At 42.0% G+C, this 22,367-nt stretch overlaps 1 protein-coding gene across 2 annotated transcripts in view; it reads left to right on the top strand.

Annotated features, from left to right (window-relative positions):
• The window catches only part of LOC129815554 (S-adenosylhomocysteine hydrolase-like protein 1), an 80,505-nt gene that overhangs the window by 45,303 nt on the left and 12,835 nt on the right, over positions 1-22,367 (top strand). For both annotated transcript variants that reach the window (XM_055869475.1, XM_055869476.1), the window contains exons 2-8: positions 4,885-4,996; positions 5,094-5,237; positions 10,558-10,658; positions 15,507-15,609; positions 17,467-17,561; positions 17,697-17,803; positions 17,901-18,017. In XM_055869475.1, coding sequence (XP_055725450.1) covers positions 4,885-4,996; positions 5,094-5,237; positions 10,558-10,658; positions 15,507-15,609; positions 17,467-17,561; positions 17,697-17,803; positions 17,901-18,017 — 779 coding nt within the window. The remainder of the gene's footprint in view (positions 1-4,884; positions 4,997-5,093; positions 5,238-10,557; positions 10,659-15,506; positions 15,610-17,466; positions 17,562-17,696; positions 17,804-17,900; positions 18,018-22,367) is intronic.

Below are 22,367 nucleotides of genomic sequence, written 5' to 3'. Positions count from 1 at the left end.
AGAGCTGTAAATAGGCCTGGACTTCAGATGAGGTTCTCTGTACATTGGAGAGATGATTTGTTGTTTTTAAACTGGGCTCCATTGCAACACAACAACATTGTGACATCACAATTGAGACCATAACCATTTGTACAGTAGTCTATATTTCATGGACAGTATCATGTTCCTCGACAAGCATAATACTGTCCGACTGGACAGACCATGGAAATTACACTTGGAATAGCCTTGCCAGTTCAGTGGAACTCTTATTTCTATGCTGTCCACACCACAGCTCAGTATTTCAAGCCTCTGCAAAAGTGAAAGTCGTCACTTCACTAAAGATGGCTTTTGACTGAAGTCTGTTGGTTAACACAACTAGAAAGTATATTTTGGATTCTGCAATAAAAATAGAAGCTCAACATTTCAGGATAGTATTATCCTGATGTGTGTCAATGTATTTAGGCTATACTACACACTCTCTAGGCCACAATCGCATACCTGATTCAACTCCAATACCACAACACAGAGTGGTTTTTCTGAGAGGGTATTCAAAATTCAAGTGTTCTCTTAGAATGGAACAGAGAGTCCTTATGATATCTCAAAGCTTGATGTGAATATATCCCCTTGCATACATATCCATTCATAATTTATGACTTTAGACTACTTCTACATGAAAAATAATATGCCAAAACCAATTCTCTCATCAAGTTGCAGTTCAATGTTTTGTCTTATGCCTCAGTATGTTTGTTTCATCACAGCCCTGCTCACACATACTGTAGCTTTGAATTAGTTACAAACCACTATTATAGGTATCGGGTGATTTCTTGCGACCAGATCTTTACATTTTTTGATCCAGGTTTCAAGTGAATTGAAGTTAGGGGATGTTTAAATTAGGGCTGTCCCCAACTAAAAAAATCTTTGTCGACTGTTCTTTTGACCAATTTTAAAATTTGTATTTTTCCATAAATAGACACACCCTATGTGTTTTAATCAAATCAGCTGTATGCACTGAGCTTGTCTGATGCTTTAAGCACACTGTTTAATGAAATAATTAAGACACAAAAATGACTAGGGGGAGTCGGACCGCAATTGATATGATTGTGCCGGGCCTGGCTCAGACTTTCTGCGCTGTGTTAAAAAAAATGACAACGAATGACTCTGACTAGCACCCGTTGTCTCTCTCTCTCTCCTCCCTGCTGCAGCGACCACCACAGAACATTAACAGTATTTATCTTGCTGAAGCTGCAACATAATTACAGCCATTTCTGACTGAAAAGTTTTGTTACCGAAATCCCTCATTTGTTTAGGAGAAACATTCGTATTCCCTCAACCCTTGTTCTCTTTACGTGACACGTATGCGTTGCATGCACATGATCAATAGGGCCTGACCTATAGCATATCATAATCGCATCAATAAATTGGTTATATCAAACTTCGGACACCGTAAAAGCAAAATGGATGCAGAGGACATGACAAATAAGCTTGAAATGGGGGAATGTTTACTGGTTGCACAGGAGGTAAAGCGGTAATCAGATGTGTGGTAAAAATTTGACTAGTTGTGGAAAATACTGGAGATCAAGAAAAAGGAGCAAGCGCTGCGTGCATATTTTGTGTGCCAAGAAGGTGCTGTTAGATTACAATATACTTTTCTGACCATTTGGAACAATGTAAACAACACAAAATAAATTACAAACGTACCAGAGTGTTTTTTTTATTAAGCCTTTATTACAGCAAAGACGAAAAACGGTCACATTAATTTGTGAATGCAATTTCCGAAATGGAACGGTTTATTTATTGTTTAAGCTAATAATTCAAGGCTTGCTTTATTTTAAAACTAAAATGCTTGATTGCACTTCAAATCATGAATGTTTTTATTTTTTTTATTTCACCTATATTTAACCAGGTAGGCCAGTTGAGAACAAGTTCTCATTTAAAACTGCGACCTGGCCAAGATAAAGCAAAGCAGTGCGACACAAACAAGACAGAGTTACACATGTAATTAACAAACGTACAGTCAATAACACAATAGAAAAGTCTATATACAGTGTGTGCAAATGAGGTAAGATTAGGGAGTTAAGGCGATAAATAGGCCATAGTGGTGAAATAATTACAATTTAGCAATTGAACACTGGAGTGATTGATGTGCAGATGATGAATTTGCAAGTAGAGATAATGGGGTGCAAAGGAGAAAAAAATAATAATATGGGGATGAGGTAGTTGGGTGGGTTATTTACAGATGGGCTATGTGCAGGTACAATGATCTGTAAGCTGCTCTGATAGCTGATGCTTAAAGTTAGTGAGGGAGATATGAGTCTTCAGCTTCAGCGAATGACTCATATGCTGTGTGATGACATGAACAAATGAACAAATGATTGATACAGTAGCCTATATTAGGATTGAAATAAAGACCTAAGTAAGTTGTGGTGTTAAGACTAAACAGGATGTGCTCTTAGGCCTACAGCTCAGTGGTAGTTATACAAGGCTGCTATACTAAGCCTACAAATGATAATGACATGAATTATTATTATAATGATGATCATAAAAATAATAATAATAAGGAGATCAAGAAAAAGGAGGGGTTTATTATAAATATGATTTTTCTGACAATTTGGAACAGTGTAAACAACATTAAATACATTATAAATAATACCAGAGCAGCTGTTCTAACGGAAAAAAGTGTAAAGCCTTTATTACAGCAAAGCAAATATTTAAAAACAGACGAATTTGTGAAATTGTTTATCCGACATGTTGTGTGAGGCTTGGTGCTCACAGAATCAGAAGGCAATTACACTCAAACAGGCAATATAAACAGGATCTGTCTTATTTCTGTAGATATACACTACCTGTCAAAAGTTTTAGAACAAGGATTGTCTTTATTTTTACTATTTTCTACATTGTAGAATAATAGTGAAGACATCAAAACTATGGAATCATGTAGTAACCAAAAAAGTGTTAAACAAATGTTTATATTTTAGATTATTCAAATATAGCCACCCTTTGCCTTGATGACAGCTTTGCATACTCTTGGCATTCTCTCAACCAGCTTTTCCAACAGTCTTGATGGAGTTCCCACATATGCTGAGCACTTGTTGGCTGCTTTTCCTTGACTCTGTGGTCCGACTCATCCCAAACCATCTCAATTGGGTAGAGGTCGGGTGATTTGTGGAGGCCAGATGCAGCACTCCATCACTCTCCTTCTTGGTCAAATAGCCCTTTCACAGCCTGGAGGTATGTTGAGTCATTGTCCTGTTGAAAAACAAATTATAGTCCCACTAAGCACAAACCAGATGGGATGGCGTATCGCTGTGGTAGCCATGCTGGTTAATTGTGCCTTGAATTCTAAATATATCACAGACAGTGTCACCAGCAAAGCACCATCACACCACCTCTTCCATGCTTTACGGTGGGAAATACACATGCGGACATCATCTTGTTCACCCACACCGCGTCTCACAAAGACATGGCGGTTGGAACCAAAAATCTGCAATTTGGAGTCCAGACCAAAGGACAGATTTCCCCTGGTCTAATGTCCATTTGCTTGTGTTTCTTGGCCCAAGCAAGTCTCTTCTTCTTATTGGTGTCCTTTTGTAGTGGTTTCTTTGCAGCAATTCGGCCATAAAGGCCTGATTCACGCAGTCTGCTCTGAACAGTTGATGTTCAGATGTCTGTTACTTGAACTCTGAATAAATTATTTGGGCTGCAATTTCTGAGGCTAGTAACTCTAATGAACTTATCCTCTGCAGCAGAGGTAACTCTGGGTCTTCCTTTCCTGTGGCTGTCGTCATGAGAGCCAGTTTCATCATATCGCTTGATGGTTCTTGAGACTGCACTTGAAGAAACTTTCAAAGTTCTTGAAATGTTCCGGATTGACCGACCTTCATGTCTTAAAGTAATGATGGACTGTCATTTCTCTTTGCTTATTCGAGCTGTTCTTGCCATAATATGGACTTGGTCTTTTACCAAATAGGGCTATCTTCTGTATAACACCCCTACCATGTCACAACACAACTGATTTGATTGGCTCAAATGCATTAAGGAAAGAAATTCCACAAATTAACTTTAAGAATGCATACCTGTTAATTGAAATGCATTCCAGGTGACTACCTCATGAAGCTGGTTAAGAAAATCCCAAGAGTGTGCAAAGCTGTCATCAAGGCAAAGGGTGGCTATTTGAAGAATCTAAAATATATTTCGATTTTGTTTCTGACTTCTTTGGCTACTACGTGATTACATATGTGTTATTTCATAGTTTTGATCTCTTCACTATTCTACAATGTAAAAAATAAAGAAAAACCCTTGAATGATTAGGTGTTCTAAAACTTTTGACAGGTTGTGTATATGGATTATTTATAAAGCCAGGCACATTTATCAGTTCGGCTATTGATTCTAGACCTAATTAAGTTGGTGTTTCCTCACTTTTCTTAGGCAGTAAGGCAAGGGCTGTTTCTTGTCTCCTTATTCTGCTGCCTCCGCCGTGTTGTTCTCAACACCAATATGCTGTTTAACTTTGCTATTATGCACATAGCAACATGGTCTAGGAAAAGGCGCCAATTCAACTGATGTGTTTCAGAACCGTGGACAGCGACGACTATCCAACGCAGGAGAAAACACATTTGTTATAAAATAATATTTTTATTAGTGTTGCACTATTGTTCTTACGTCATATAACAATAGAATTGCTGTAGTACGTGCCATCCCCACTGCCTCCACAATGGATTAGTCTACTCAGGCAAGCGTGAATCAGACTGGTGTCTTGTACACCATGAATTATAATTATTATAATTTTCTCGCTACTGCTCGACTAATGAACTTTCGGTCAACCAACAGCCCATCGGCCAAACAATCGACCAGTAGACTAAATGGGGTCAGCCCTAGTCTAAATTGTACCCTTTTTTGCACCTTCAGCAAATCCAGTTTGTGGAAGACAAGCAGGAGTTCAGCAGGTTCCCTACCAAGGCTGGCCGACGCTCGCTGTCTCGATCCATCTCTCAGTCATCCACGGACAGCTACAGCTCCGGTACTACACAAACACACACACACACATGCATACATAGCTACGTATGGATTGCTTGACCCTTTCTTGCTAACTTTCCCCCCTCTGTCTCCTTTCCCAGCTGCATCCTACACAGACAGCTCTGACGATGAGACTTCACCACGGGACAAAACACAGCTCAACTCCAAGGGCACCAGTGACTTCTGTGTGAAGAACATCAAACAGGCCGAATTTGGTCGTCGCGAGATTGAGATTGCAGAACAAGGTACAATAACATGGCTCTGTAACCTGTCACCTTCACCTCTCACACACAGAACAACACAAGACGATAAGAAGTGATAAACCTCAAAACATTCCTAGGGGGCTCCAGGTGTAAGGTACTGGTTGTTGGTTATTTAAAGCATGTTCTTGAAATTTGCTGTCTTATGGCATGAATCAATTAGCCTAATCAATGGTTGACAGTCTTTGATCATAGGTAATATTAGGACATGTTAATAAAACCACTACTGGCATCAATCAGGATGAAAAGAGCAACAAAAACATTTCTGTGAACAACAGACAGTAAAGTATATTTAAATATTGCTCTTGCCAGGACTTTAGGCCTGTTGCTCAGAAATGTACTAGAGTCCCACCCTCCAAGGCCAGGATTGGCCATCTCAGATTAACCGAGACAGTGATTGAAGGGGAGAATCTGGGATAAGAAAAGAAGAGCTTCGCTCAGTTCTGTGAATGACTGACATACTCTAGCAGCTAGAGTCTAGCTAGTTATCTATAGTAAGCTTGTTATCTATAGTCAGATTGACCTCGACCAATCTGTCTGCAGATACGGCTTCTGCTCTTAAGGGCTTCATAGACGACTGCTGTGTCGTATTATTAGGCTATTCTTTGGTTTTGCTGATCAGTCATTTGAAGTGTAACTCACACAAGTCACATCAGAGAGAGAAAAACATAATGCAGGAAAATCTAAGATTCACTAGTTCTAACTAGGGTTGTGGCGGTCATGAAATGTTGTCAGCTGGTGATTGTCAAGCAAATAACTGCCTGTCTCACAGTAATTGACCGTTAATTACAATGAACACGTTTAGCATCTCTTGGCTTCCACGTATAGCCTGCAAGTCACTGATGCAGACCTTTGGTCTAAAGAAACATGATATGAAGAAAAATGTAGTCCATTTCAGAAGAACAGAATAGCAAACTCTGAATTGTCCTTATGTTAGGCCCAGATCTGGCTATGCCATAGCTGTGGGCTACACTAGTTCATTTAGCAAACAAGATTTGCTTAGATTTCCGTGGCATTATTTTATAGACTGAAGAATCCAATTGAACATAGCTGAATAAAATAGAAAGGATATTTTCTCCATGCGATTTCCGAGGGAGTGCGCACATGCGGCTATTCTGTGTTGAGCGGTTAACAAAGACACAGGTCCTCCTACATAGTTAATTTAGTTAACCTGTTTGGGCTGTAGGGGCAGTATTGAGTAGCCGGATAAAAGGTGCCCATTTCAAATGGCCTCGTACTCAATTCTTGCTCGTACAATATGCATATTATTATTACTATTGGATACAAAACACTCTCTAGTTTCTAAAACCGTTTGAATTATATATGTGAGTAAAACAGAACTCATTTTGCAGCAAACTCCTGACAGGAAGGGGAAAATCTGAAATTGATGCTCTGTTCTAGGGCCTGCCTATTAATGTCCTTGATATTTATTAGTATAGATGCACTTCATACGTCTTCCACTAGATGTTGACAGGCAGTGAGAGAAGAAATGGAGTGAATAACTTGATCTGGGGTCGAACAAAAGCTCTTTGTATGACGTGTCACCAGTTTCCTGTTTTCTGGAGAGCGCGTGAAGGGACCTGGTTTTGCCTTCTGTACAGCTGTCGTTATAGACTAATATCTCCGGCTTTGATTTTATTTGATACATGTGACAATATCATCGTAAAGTATGTTTTTTCAATATAGTTTTATTAGATTATTGAATTTTTTTCGGGACGTTAGGCGTGTTGCGTTGTGTGCCTTTGTTCAGGAAGGAGAGCTTCGAGCCACTTTGCTAGCTTTCCGTGCTAATTGACTGGAGAAGAGGACATTCTAAATCCAAACAACGATTGTTCCCGACAAAGGACCCCTTGTACAACATTCTGATGAAAGATCGTCAAAAGTAGGACCCATTTTATGATGCTATTTCATATATCTGTCGAACATGTGAAATAGTCGTTTGCGCCCAGATTTTGGGTACTCTCGCGCTATACCTAAGCTGGATGTCGTAATGAAGTTATTTTTAGAATTCTAACACGGCGATTGCATTAAGAACTAGTGTATCTATCATTTCCTATACAACATGTATTTTCTAGTAACGTTTATGTATAGTTATTTGGTCAGAATAGTTGAGTGCCATAAAAATATCCGCACATTCTGGGAAAAAGATGCTACGTTAGCACAATGTATAACCACTGATTTCAGCTCTAAATATGCACATTTTCGAACAAAACATAAGTGTATGTATAACCTGATGTTATAGGACTGTCATCTGATGAAGCTTATCAAGGTTAGTCAAAAATTATATATCTTTTGCTGGTTTATTCGCTATCGCTAACGTGCCTATTGCTATCGCTAACGTGCCTTGATGAATGAATGCGGTAGTGTGGTAGGCTATTGTAGTAAGCTAATATAATGCTATATTGTGTTTTCGCTGTAAAACACTTAAAAAATCGGAAATATTGTCTGGATTCACAAGATGTTTGTCTTTAATTTGCTATACACCATCGATTTTTCAGAAATGTTTTATGATGAGTATTTGGGTATTTGACGTTGGTGTCTGTAATTACTCTGGCTGCTTCGGTGCTATTTTTGACGGTAGCTGTGATGGTAGCTGCAATGTAAAACTGATTTATACCTCAAATATGCAAATTCTTCGAACAAAACATAGATTTATTGTATAACATGTTATAAGACTGTCATCTGATGAAGTTGTTTCTTGGTTAGTTTGGTTGGTTCTTGGTTAGTTAGGTTGGCTTTGTGCATGCTACCTGTGCTGTGAAAAATGTCTGTCCTTTTTTGTATTTGGTGGTGAGCTAACATAAATATATGTGGTGTTTTCGCTGTAAAACATTTTAAAAATCGGACATGTTGGCTGGATTCACAAGATGTTTATCTTTCATATGCTGTATTGGACTTGTTAATGTGTGAAAGTTAAATATTTAAAAAAAATATATTTTGAATTTCGCGCCCTGCACTTGAGCTGGCTGTTGTCATATTGTGCCCAGCTTCGGGCTTGCAGCCCAAAGAAGTTAATTATGCAAATGTTGTTTTGATTTTTAATACATTCTAATGCTGCATGATGCGACTCTAATGATGACTTGAAAAAAGTAATGGAAGGCATGAGCTCTGCTTTGTTGCTTTTGCAGGATGCACACACTTCATCAGTCTCTCATTCACAATTTGAGAAGCACTTGATAATATGCTCCCCAGGCCTTGAAATTCCAGCGGCATCCTCCTTGTGTGGCAGTAATGCCCCCTAAAAAATCCATGCATTTTGCGGCCAAAGTGGCTGATGTGCCCTTGGGCTGAATATAATAATTATCATTCCCTTCTCCCGGCAGCCACCTCTCACTCAGATGGCTCTTTCAGATACCTCAATTCTTATTAGCCAATGCCCGTCACCTGATCGGGTCCTTCTCACAGCCATCTCAGCACTGAAGTAGGCTAGAAGTGAAGACGGACACATCGGGGACGCAACTGTGCACGTCCCTCTTATTGAATTCCGCGGTACCTATTGAAGATGTTAGACGAACTGTCCATATTTACTTTTCGACAGCCAACAAGATGAGTAGGCCTAACAAACAGACATAGGCTAGTGCTTTTGCTATCTACTATCCCCCATAGTACAAAAGTTGACCTATTCTATTGGTCAACTTGTCCTACTGTGCGAGAAATAAATATTCCAAATATACTCTGGGACAGTTGTTGGATGCGATAGATCCCAAATGAATACAACCATTCGCATCAAAACATTTTTTTAAAGCAATGAGGCTGATGCAACAGATCAGAACATTTAGCTTAAAATGTTGATAAACTATTTCTTCAGATTATAAGCGTAGCAATGCGCACAATTAGCGGGAAAACACTGTTCTCAAAAGTAACCGCAAATTCGATTATGCATGTAATGCTTCATTATAAAGCTGCATTTCTGTGGGGAAAATTATCTTCCCCAAACTTGAAACTCACACGCCGCGTTTGTATGCCAGTTAGGCTCTTCACCAGTTGTAAAGTAGATTAATGTGCTTCATTTTTGGAAGTTATTTGCCCAATTTATTTGTGATACGAACCTTATCAAAACATAAGCCTATGGGCTAGGCTACAATAGAAGTGTGACTATGATTTTAAAAAGTCACAAAAAAATGTTTATTGCCTTACTGCGTATGCTGGGCATCATTCATAAGTGATAATACATTTCAGGTGTTGCTGAAATAACCAAATACATTGATTTGAAGGGGTGTCCACATACTTTTGTGTATATGTGTGAAATTAGTTTTGATTTAGAATGGACCATTATCATGCACCTGTCTCGGGGCAGGGGAAAAACAAATGTTATTCATGCACTGAAATAGCGAATGGAGGACGCTTTTCCCATGGTTCATTTTCATGCCAGCCAGGTAGGCTGTACTCCTATTGTAAAGCGAAGCAATATGCTTAATATTAGGAAGGTTGAGGAATAAATATAGTAGGCCTAGCCTATAGAAAGCTAATCGGATCCTCCTATTTTTAATAGAGGCCAACTCTGTCTTCTCACGCGATTGCATAGCCTATAGAAATGTTACGCAACATGAGCTTATGGGCTTTCATGAAGTGTTTGATTTTCGATTACGTTTTGTGTTGTCATAGTGATTAGAGGGACAATAGAGTGCTGAGTACCATGCAGTTAGCAAGTTTGGTAGGCTACTAATGACCAGCAGCATCAGAGCTTGGAGAATCCTAGTTACCGTGACTAAACGGTCATGTAGAATTTGACTGAGGTCATGACTCCTGACCGCAGGTGTGGTGGTAATTCGGTCACCTTAACAGCCCTAGGCCTAACCACCAGTTGACACTTTTGATGAAGCTGACCTTCAGTTTTTGCCATGTAGCAAATTCTTTGTCTAAAGTTCTCATTTTATCATTATTGTGTTTGATTTCAGACATTACTCCCCAAATAATTTAGATTTGATGTGTTGTCCTTGGCCTAAATGTTGTGTGCAGCATGGCAGCTGAATCTACACCCCTGACACTGTCAGCACAACTCCAGAGCTTGATATGGAGTGATCATCCTTGTCCAATGTGAATTGGCAGGTTGCAAAGTCATAGCTTATTTGAGGTTATTTGAATTTTACAGCGCTCAGAAGGTTTTGGTGCAGGAAATTCTTTGAGTCCCTTAATTTTGAGAAAGATTTGTGTGGAAGATGGGAGAGTTGGAAGGGCTTTATATTCAGACCACTTTTCTGTTTGTCTACTCTCTGAATGTAGCAAACACGTTTGGAATCTCTTTCTTTCCCTTTTTCTCCATCTCCTTCACTCTTTATCACCCCACTTCTCTCTTTCTCCACAGATATGTCAGCATTAATCTCCCTCAGGAAGAGAGCCCAGGGAGAGAAGCCACTTGCTGGGGCAAAAATTGTTGGCTGCACTCACATCACTGCCCAGACTGCAGTAAGAAAACTCTGTCTTCTTACCTATCCTAATATCTCTGCAAAGGCTACAGGAGGACATTTTTCTCCTTATACAGTAGGATTTGAAGGTCACAGCGTACACAGAGACTTTTGCAATAACCAAGTTGGCCCTGTTGTTTACACTAACTTACACTGTCTCCAATACCCAAGCTTTGCTGCAATGAAACATCTCTCCCTCTGACATACCCAAATATCAGTGCCAAGACCCTTCCCCACAGTATCGCTACTACAGAATAAGATTGTGTGATATACAGATTTTCATATCTTCATACCGTTCTTCTCTCATCCCGGGATTTACGGTATTACTAGCTTAGTACACAAGGGCGGAAAAATTCAAATTGGGGGTCTATTACCAGAATGCTAACAAAATTAACTAACGAGCGCAAACGAGAGAAAAAATAATTGCAAAGACCGGCAATCCAGCTCCTAAAATTATACATATATAGGTAGGAGCTACCGTATGTCATTTTTGGTGTGTTTGGACATTTTATAAGAGAATTTGAAAGAGAGATTGTGCAAATGAACAGTACTGGCACTGGATCAGAATGTATACACACTGTCTGTATGGAGTCAGGATTCGCTAGGGCAATGGGCCTGCCTGCTCTGCCTTGAGAAGATTGGTAAGGAGCAGTTGGGGTAGAAGCAGACGGGCAGAGAATGGAGAGGAGAAAAAACGCAAGGAAATCAGAATGGTTTGTCGGAAGGGCTTTGACTTCTCAAACACGGCAGAAAGCCAACACAATGATGCCCCATCGCCTTATTAATTCAGCTACTTACTTAGATAGCTAGCAATTTAAACTTAGGGGTCGCGTTAATGCAGAATTCTTAGTTTTCTATGCAGAAAAAAAAAATGCGTAAGAAATATCTTGCTGCGTTTTGTAAGCGCAAATCTAAAATGCTTCTTATTGTAATTTCTGCTTGGCATCAGACAAATCTTGTGCTTCAGTTGCACTTCTCCACTCGGATGAGAATTCACAAACAGAATTCACAAACAGGCATTCTATCAGCAGACAGCGCTCTGACTGATGTGTAGCTACTTTTCTCTGGTACTTTTCTCAATGTAGCCACACTCCTTTTCTCTGGTAAAATGCAAGATGAACTTTAAGAATAACAATAAGAAATGTACCTGGCTACATTATTTCCATGATAAGAAAATACCTTGCTTATTCATCGTAAGCTCATTTAGCCTACTTGTGTGGCTGCCAGTCAAATAGCGTTTCACTTCTGTTGTCATCTGATGAAAATTAATCTATTTTCTGCCGAATGTGTTTCACTAATGTATTTTATGTGAAGGAAAACTATAGTTGCACATCCCTGATCACTATATTGAAGCAAAGAAACACTAACTTTCCATATAAAACACGACCGCTGTCAATACATAGCTGGACTCACCTGCTCCCACTTTCTCCAGTTGTGCTATTTACAAACAAAAACGTGACTGGCTCAACTGTTCTGGGGAACTACAGAAATCTTCATAATGTGACAGGTGAAATTAACACAATCTGCTTTATCTTCTAACATATTGCACAAGTTGACTGCAGGTATTTACTTAAAAAGTAGCTATACATTTTAATGTATAGAAAAACTTTTAAAAAAAATGTTTAACGGTATTGAAAAACCATCCTGTGACTATTTCCAAAAACCCCGGGTATATGATATACCGCCCAAGCCTACCGCAGAACCCAACCTCCACTGCTCTAACTGCAGCATTTTGCTCTGTGGCAAATGATGGTAGCTGGCTCATCTCATGACAGCCCGTAAATAAAGAATGTTCAGTATCTGTAATACCCCATCTACGATTTAACAAGCAGATCGAGTATATTGATGCTGTGAATAAGCTTTTATATACACTGCTCAAAAAAATAAAGGGAACACTTAAACAACACAATGTAACTCCAAGTCAATCACACTTCTGTGAAATCAAACTGTCCACTTAGGAAGCAACACTGATTGACAATACATTTCACATGCTGTTGTGCAAATGGAATAGACAAAAGGTGGAAATTATAGGCAATTAGCAAGACACCCCCCAAAACAGGAGTGATTCTGCAGGTGGTGACCACAGACCACTTCTCAGTTCCTATGCTTCCTGGCTGATGTTTTGGTCACTTTTGAATGCTGGCGGTGCTCTCACTCTAGTGGTAGCATGAGACGGAGTCTACAACCCACACAAGTGGCTCAGGTAGTGCAGTTCATCCAGGATGACACATCAATGCGAACTGTGGCAAAAAGGTTTGCTGTGTCTGTCAGCGTAGTGTCCAGAGCATGCCGGCGCTACCAGGAGACAGGCCAGTACATCAGGAGACGTGGAGGAGGCCGTAGCAGGGCAACAACCCAGCAGCAGGACCGGTACCTCCGCCTTTGTGCAAGGAGGTGCACTGCCAGCGCCCTGCAAAATGACATCCAGCAGGCCACAAATGTGCATGTATCTGCTCAAACGGTCAGAAACAGACTCCATGAGGGTGGTATGAGGGCCCGACGTCCACAGGTGGGGGTTGTGCTTACAGCCCAACACCGTGCTTGGCAAATTTGCCACTGGCGCCCTGTGCTCTTCACAGATGAAAGCAGGTTCACACTGAGCACATGAGCACATGTGACAGACGTGACAGAGTCTGGAGACGCCGTGGAGAACGTTCTGCTGCCTGCAACATCCTCCAGCATGACCGGTTTGGCGATGGGTCAGTCATGGTGTGGGGTGGCATTTCTTTGTGGGGCCGCACAGCCCTCCATGTGCTCGCCAGAGGTAGCCTGACTGCCATTAGGTACCGAGATGAGATCCTCAGACCCCTTGTGAGACCATATGCTGACACATGCACATTTGTGGCCTGCTGGAGGTCATTTTGCAGGACTCTGGCAGTGCACCTCCTTGCACTAAGGCGGAGGTACCGGTCCTGCTGCTGGGTTGTTGCCCTCCTACGGCCTCCTCCACGTCTCCTGATGTACTGGCCTGTCTCCTGGTAGCGCCTGCATGCTCTGGACACTACGCTGACAGACACAGCAAACCTTTTTGCCACAGTTCGCATTGATGTGCCATCCTGGATGAACTGCACTACCTGAGCCACTTGTGTGGGTTGTAGACTCCGTCTCATGCTACCACTAGAGTGAGAGCACCGCCAGCATTCAAAAGTGACCAAAACATCAGCCAGGAAGCATAGGAACTGAGAAGTGGTCTGTGGTCACCACCTGCAGAACCACTCCTTTATTGGGGGTGTCTTGCTAATTGCCTATAATTTCCACCTTTTGTCTATTCCATTTGCACAACAGCATGTGGAATTTATTGTCAATCAGTGTTGCTTCCTAAGTGGACAGTTTGATTTCACAGAAGTGTGATTGACTTGGAGTTACATTGTGTTTAAGTGTTCCCTTTATTTTTTTGAGCAGTGTATTTACAGTGCCTTTAGAAAGTATTCACACCTCTTACAGCCTGAATTTAAAATGGATTAATTTGAGATTTTGTGTCGCTGATCTACACACAATATACCATTTTTTTTATTAATATAATAGGAAAAGCTGAAATGTCTTAAATCGGTAAGTATTCAAACCTAAATAAGTTCAGGTGTAGAAATGTGCTTACTAGGTCACAAAATAAGATGCATGATTTTTGAATGGCTACCCCTTCTCTGTACCCACACATACAATTTTCTAAAAGGTCCCTTAGTCAAAAAGTGCATTTCAAGCACAGGGAGGTTTTCCAATGCCTCACAAAGAAGGGCACCTGTTGGTAGATAAAAAATAAATAAATAATGACACTGAATATCCATTTGAGCATTTTGAAGTTCTCAATTACGCTTTGGATGGTGTCAATATACCCAGTCACTACAAAGATGAGTGTCCTTCATAACTCAGTTGCCGGAGAGGAAGGAAACCACGTGGGATTACACCATGAGGCCAATTGTGATTAAAATTGTTGGAGTTTAATAGCTGTGATAGAAAACTGGGGATGTAGTTACTCCACAATGCTAACCTAAATGACAGTGAAAAGAAGGAAGCCTGTACAGAAAATAAATATTCCATAACATGCATCCTGTTTGCAATAAGGCACGTTTTAAAAATAATTATTTTACCTTTATTTAACTAGGCAAGTCAGTTAAGAACAAATTCTTATTTTCAATGACGGCCTAGGATCAGTGGGTTAACTGCCTTGTTCAGGGGCAGATTGACAGATTTTTACCTTGTCAGCTCGGGGATTCGATCTTGCAACCTTTCGGTTACAAGTCCAACGCTCTAACCACTAGGCTACCTGCCGCTACTTAAGTGCAAAAAATGTGGCCAAAAAATTCACTTTTTGTCCTGGAATACAAAGTGTTAAGTTTGGGTCAAATCCAGCATAACAAATCACTGAGGACCACTCTTTATATTTTCAAGCATGGTGGTGACAGCATCATGTTATAGGGATGCTTATCATCGGCAAAGACTAGGGAGTTATTTAGGACAAAAATAAATGTAATCAAGCGAAGCACAGGCAAAATCTTAGAGGAAATCCTGTTTCAGTCTGCTTTCCAACAGACACGGAGAGACACATGCACCTTTCAGCAACAATAACCTAAAACGAATGAAAAAAAATATTGTTGAATTTTTCTTCCACTTTGAAATTAGAGTATTGTGTGTACATCACTGACCAAAAATTACAATTAAATCCATTTTAATCCCACTTTGTGAAACTTGAACTCTGTGTGAATATTTTCTGAAGACTAAGTATATTGAGTTTAACTGCTCTCTTTTGTGTACTGTAAAGCTAAGGCTATTTATGATACAGAGATGTACAAGTAATATGTTGTATTTTTCTTGTTCCTCTCTTTCAACCCCCTCCTCTCTCTCTTGCCTTCAGGTGTTGATTGAGACTCTGGTGGCCCTGGGGGCCCAGTGTCGCTGGACAGCCTGTAACATCTACTCCACACAGAACGAGGTGGCAGCTGCCCTCTCAGAGATTGGTAAGTAAAAGCTTTCAACATCACTCCTTTACTGCTTTGTTACAGTATGAGCTTCTATATGGAAAAGAATGAGGCTGATTGTACTTCATAAGAGGTTTTTGAAAGTTGTGGTACATCACATTCATATTAATTAGTACTTTCTGCATACTATGCATACTTTAACTTGTATTACTATGTAATGAATTACATGATTGTTAAATGGGTGTTTCTTGTAAGGGTGCTAAGAGTTGAGGGTGATTTGCTTCCCTGTGCCCTTTGAAACCAAGGAGATGTTTTTCGATATGTTCTCAATAAAGTCCTGAAAAACACAGAGAACATCAGGCTTGCCCTCTAGTCATTGAACTACAGAACCAAGACACGCATATCTCTTGGGTTGCTGGGTGATTGTTAAGTATATGTGTTTCCGTAGTGGGGTCTCTTTGTTCATGGCCTGTTAGACGGTTAGGTTTACAACAGAGTTAGACTGCATTAAAGTAGTCACATCGCTCAAGCTGGGAGAGGAACCGGCACACAGGCTATGGGCTGATTAACTTGTCCTACGCACACAGTATCCTCTGACCATTTACAACCCACTCAGCAGTGTTGACATTTCTGCAAGTGAGTTATGCCAGCAATCTTCATACCATACAGCAAGCCTGCCAGAAACCTACTGAGATGGCGACTTGATCAGATGAAAGGAGTAGATAGTAGTACGTAGGTGTATACTTAGACACAGAGACAGGGATGAGGTTGGAGGACTAGAGGTTGAGGTTGGAGGACTAGAGGTTAACTAAGCCCAGGTGCTGTATAGTGTGTTTCTAGCTGTATGGTCATACAGGATGAGTAGCGTGGCAGAGGAACCATAGAGCCTTCAAAATCTACCTAGTCCGATAGCAGGAATCAGAATTGTGTTTTAGTGTACCCCTATTTATTTTTTTTTTTTACATAAGCTCTCCCTTTCCCACATAGTTGTGTAAAGCTCCATCTGTCAGAGTATCTCTTTCTAATAAATAGTTGGTCCAGGTCTTTTATGGAGAGAAATCTCCCTGCTAACAGATGAAAGGGCTGTGTCCTCTGACAGCTTCTGTTTCTGCCTGCTCTGTTCTCTCTGGGGTGGAAATGACCAGGAGGCCTTCTGTCCGGTCCTCTTCTAGAAATCACAGGATAACAGCTTTTGAGACAAGAGACCCAGCTTATTATCCCCTCTTGGTTTAGAGAACAGACATACAGAGGGTTTTACTCACACCCTCTGTGATATAAAGCCTGCATTATGATGTTAAAAGCATGTCAGAAAGGAAGTAAAATGTTAGGTCAGTTCACAACAATTGGTCATAAAGACACATAGCAGTATAGGACTACTTTATAACCAAGCCTAATAAGCTACTGTAGCGATTCTACATGATCGTCCAGTACTGATGTCAATACTGTTATGGCTGCTATTGATAGCCGTTTCCTGAATGATTATGAGTGTGAAGTTAGCTTTAATGTTAGAGAGCTGAAGTCTTTAGTGAGCAGGGTTGTGTAAGTGTTCTGCCTGCTGGAGGAGCCTACAGCGCTGTTCTAGGCTCTGTGGTTGGATTGTTGTGCAGGTCCAGATATCTGGAGTTAAGCTGCAGGCCATTATGTTAATATGGCTTTAGAGCAGATTATACGGACGTCGAGCACCGTGCGTTCAAACGTGATCAGTCCTGCTTTCTCTGGAATGAAGGGTCTTTGCGTCACAAACCAATGCTTTTGCTTATATTAAAGGTTCAGGACCCTGTGCTGTTGTTTAAAAAGGGATTTTGATTTGTCTCTGTTTTGTAATATCTGTCTGATCTGGAGAAATATAGTAATTTCTAAACCCCTCTTCTCCTAACTACCTTGTGATTTGTGCAGGTGTGGCGGTTTTTGCCTGGAAGGGGGAATCTGAGGATGACTTCTGGTGGTGTATCGACAAGTGCGTCAACATGGAGGGCTGGCAGCCTAACATGGTACCCATATAAGTCTATAATTTATCCTCCTTTAACAACAAGGCAAATGTCCTTGTAGACCATTTTGTGTTACTGATGTGCCAGTTTGTTGTCACCGTTTGAGAATGTTGTCCCTTCTTGCTGTGTCTGTGGTAGATCCTTGATGATGGAGGGGACTTGACCCACTGGGTGTATAAGAAATACCCCAACGTCTTCAAGAAGATCAGGGGCATTGTGGAGGAGAGTGTGACTGGGGTCCACAGGTAATTTTATTTCTGATTACAGCACATTCACAGTCACACACGCAAGACCAGTGGGCAACTCTGAGCTAAGTTACTTAGTTACCTCTTTGTCTTTCAGGTTGTACCAGTTGTCCAAAGCAGGCAAGCTGTGTGTGCCAGCCATGAACGTGAATGACTCTGTGACAAAGCAGAAGTTTGACAACCTCTACTGCTGCAGAGAGTCTATCCTGGATGGGTAGGTGTTAAATGAACCTTTAAGCGAGGTGAATGTTGTCTCACTACAACACCGTGTTCTTTGCACTACATAACAATGTATCGATTAGACTTATTTTGTAGATACTGTACATACTGTAGATACTGTACATAATCAGGGCAAGGCGGGCGACCGGAAACATAACCGAATACAAACAGTGTAGCTATTCCCTCCGCAGGGCAATCAAACAAGCTAAGCGTCAGTATAGAGACAGAGTAGAGTCGCAATTCAACGGCTCAGACACGAGAGGTATGTGGCAGGGTCTACAGTCAATCACGGACTACAAAAAGTTAACCAGCCCCATCGCGGACCACGATGTCTTGCTCCCAGACAAACTAAACAACTTCTTTGCTCGCTTTGAGGACAATACAGTGCCACCGACATGGCCCGCTACCAAAACCTGCGGGCTCTCCTTCACTGCAGCCAACGTGAGTAAAACATTTAAACATGTTAACCCTCGCAAGGCTACCGGCCCAGACGGCATCCCTAGCCGCGTCCACAGAGCATGCGCAGACCAGCTGGCTTGTGTGTTTACAGACATATTCAATCAATCCCTATCCCAGTCTGCTGTTCCCACATGCTTCAAGAGGGCCACCATTGTTCCTGTATCCAAGAAAGCTAAGGTAACTGAGCTAAATGACTATCGCCCCGTAGCACTGACTTCCGTCATCATGAAGTGCTTTGAGAGACTAGTCAAGGACCATATCACCTCCACCCTACCTGACACCCTAGACCCACTCCAATTTGCTTACCGCCCCAATAGGTCCACAGACGACGCAATCACACTGCACACTGCCCTAACCCATCTGGACAAGAGGAATACCTATGTAAGAATGCTGTTCATCGACTACAGCTCAGCATTTAACACCATAGTACCCTCCAAACTCGTCATTAAGCTCGAGACCCTGGGTCTCGACCCCGCCCTGTGCAACTGGGTCCTGGACTTCCTGACAGGCTGCCCCCAGGTGGTGAGGGTAGGAAACAACATCTCCATCCTGCTGATCCTCAACACTGGGGCCCCACAAGGGTGCGTTCTCAGCCTTCTCCTGTACTCCCTGTTCACCCATGACTGCGTGGCCTTGCACGCCTCCAACTCAATCATCAAGTTTGCAGTGGTAGGCTTGATTATCGACAACGACGAGACGGCCTACAGGGAGGAGGTGAGGGCCCTCGGAGTGTGATGTCAGGAAAACAACCTCACACTCAACGTCACAATCATCTCCTTTGTTTTGTTGGACTTCAGGAAACAGTAGAGGGAGCACCCCCCTATCCACATCGACGGGACAGTAGTGGAGAAGGTGGAAAGTGTTAAGTTCCTCGGCGTACACATCACGGACAAACTGAAATCGTCCACCCACACAGACAGCTTTGTGAAAAAGGCGCATCAGCTTCTCTTCAACCTCAGGAGGCTGAAGAAATTTGGCTTGTCACCAAAAACACTCACAAACTTTTACAGATGCACAATCGAGAGCATCCTGTCAGGCTGTATCACAACCTGGTTTGGCAACTGCTCCGCCCACAACGGCGCGGCTCTCCAGAGGGTAGTGAGGTCTGCACAACGCATCCCCGGGGGCAAACTACCTGCCCTCCAGGACACCTACAACAGATCATCAAGGACATACAAAGATCATCAAGGACAACAACCATTCGAGCCACTGCCTGTTCACCCCGCTATCATCCGGAAGGCGAGGTCAGTACTGCATCAAAGCTGGGACCGAGAGCTTGAAAAACAGCTTCTATCTCAAGGCCAGCAGACTGTTAAACAGCCATCACTAACATTGAGAGGTTGCTGCCAACATACTGACTCAAATCTCTAGCCACTTTAATAATAAAAAATTGGATGTAGTAAATGTATCACTAGCTACTTTAAACAATGGCACTTTATATAATGTTTACATACCCTACATTACTCATCTCATATGTATATACTGTATATACTGCATCTTGCCTATGCCGTTCGGCCATCGCTCATCCATATATTATTATTATGGATTCCTTATTAATTCCTTTACACTTGTGTGTATAAGCTAGTTGTTGTGAAATTGTTAGATTACTTGTTAGAAATTACTGCATGGTCGAAACTAGAAGCACAAGCATTTCACTACACTCGCATTAACATCTGCTAACCATGTGTATGTGACAAATAAAATTTGATTGATTTACTGTACAAACTTAAAATCACATACACTAGACAATATAATGGCGCCGGAGGGGAATGCTTATGACCGAAAAGAGCTTCTGGACATCAGAACAACATTTACTCACCTCGAACTGGACGAAGTTCGTGAGTCCGACTAGAAGTTTAATGAGTCCGTTGCGAAGGATATACTGCTTTCCGGAGAGAAGGTCGGGGTGCCTTATGATGATTCAGAGACGAGTGAGTAAATCGCCACTACCATCGGTTCTATTGGCCAACGTGCAATCACTGGAAAACAAACTTGATGATCTACGGTCAAGACTAACCTACCAACGGGACATCAAAAACGGTAATATTTTATGTTTCACCGAGTCGTGGCTGAACGATGACACGGATAATAATGAGCTGGCTGGGTTTTCCATGCATCGGCAGGACAGAGAAGCTACGTCTGATAAGAGGGGCAGGGGTGTTGTCTATTTTTCAATAACAGCTGGTGCGCCATGTCTAACATTAAAGATGCCTCGAGGTATTGCTGTAGACCACACTATCTACCAAGAGAGTTATCATCTATATTATTTGTAGCCGTCTATTTACCACCACAAACCGATGCTGGCACTAAAACTGCACTCGACAAGCTGTATAAGGCCATAAGCAACCAAGAAAATGCTCATCCAGAAGCGACACTCCTAGTGACCAGGGACTTTAATGCAGGCAGAATTAAATCAGCTTTACCTAGTTTCTACCTGCAACCTAAGGAGAAAAATTCTAGACCACCTTTACTCCACACACAGAAACGCATACAAAGCTCTCCCTCACTCTCCATTTGACCATAATTCTATCCTCCTAATTGCTGTTTACAAGCAAAAACTAAAGCAGGAAGTACCAATGACTCGCTCAATACTGAAGTGGTCAGGTGACACGGATGCTACGCTACAGGACTGTTTTGCTAGCATAGACTGGAATATATTCTGTGATTCATCTAATGACATTGAGAAGTATACCACCTCAGTCACCGGCTTCATCAATAAGTGCATCGACGACGTCGTCCCCACAGTGACCGTACGTACATATTCCAACCAGAAGCCATGGATTACAGGCAAATCCGCATCGAGCTAAAGGCTAAAGCTGCCGCTTTCAAGGAGCGGGACACTAATCCGTAAGAAATCCCGCTGTGCACTCAGACGAACCATCAAACAGGCAAAGCGTCAATACAGGACTAAGATTGAATCCTAATACACGGGCTCTGACGCTCGTCAGATGTGGCAGGGCTTGCGAACTATTACGGACTACAAAGGGAAACCTAGCCACGAGCTGTCCAATGACGCAAGCCTAAATGCCTTTTATGCTCGCTTTGAGGCAAGCAACACTGAAGCATGCATGAGAGCACTCTGGAAGGACTGTGATCACGCTCTCCGTAGCCGATGTGAGCGAGACCTTTTAAAAGGTCAAAATTCACAATGTCGCGTGCCAGACTGATTACCAGGGCATGTACTTAGAGCATGCGCGGACCAACTGGCAAGTGTCTTCACTGACATTTTCAACATCTCCCTTACCGAGTCTGTAGTACCTACATGTTTAAACAGACCACAATAGTCCCTGTGCCCAAGAATGCAAAGGTAACCTGCTTAAATGACTACCGCCCCGTAGCACTCATATCAGTAGCCATGAAGTGCTTCCTTCAAAGGCAGGTCATGGCTCACATCAACACCATCATCCCGGAAACCATAGACCCACTCCAATTCGCATAAACAAATCCTCAGATGACGCAATCTCAATCGCACTCCACATTGCTTTTACTGGGACTAAATACCCCTCTCTGCAAATGGATCCTGGACTTCCTGACAGGCCGCCTGCAGGCTGTAAGGGTAGGCAACAACACATCTGCCATGCTGATCCTCAACACCGGGGCCCCTCAGGGGTGCGTGCTTAGTCCCCTCCGGTACTCCTTGTTCACCCATGACTGCGTGGCCAAGCACGACTCCAACACCATCATTAAGTTTGCTGAAGACACAACAGATCACCGACAACGATGAGACGGCCTACAGAGAGCAAGTGTGAGCAAGACAAAGGAGATGATCGTGGACTACAGGAAAAGTAGGGCCGAACATGCCCCCATTTAACATCAACGGGGCTGCGGTGGAGAGGGTCGAGTTTCAAGTACCTTGGCGTCCACATTACCAACGAACTATCATGGT

Source organism: Salvelinus fontinalis, chromosome 18 (genome assembly GCF_029448725.1).
Source record: "Salvelinus fontinalis isolate EN_2023a chromosome 18, ASM2944872v1, whole genome shotgun sequence".
Classification (NCBI taxonomy): Eukaryota; Metazoa; Chordata; class Actinopteri; order Salmoniformes; family Salmonidae; genus Salvelinus; species Salvelinus fontinalis.
Note: the sequence above shows the minus strand (reverse complement) of the source record. Positions and strands in the feature narration are given on the sequence as shown.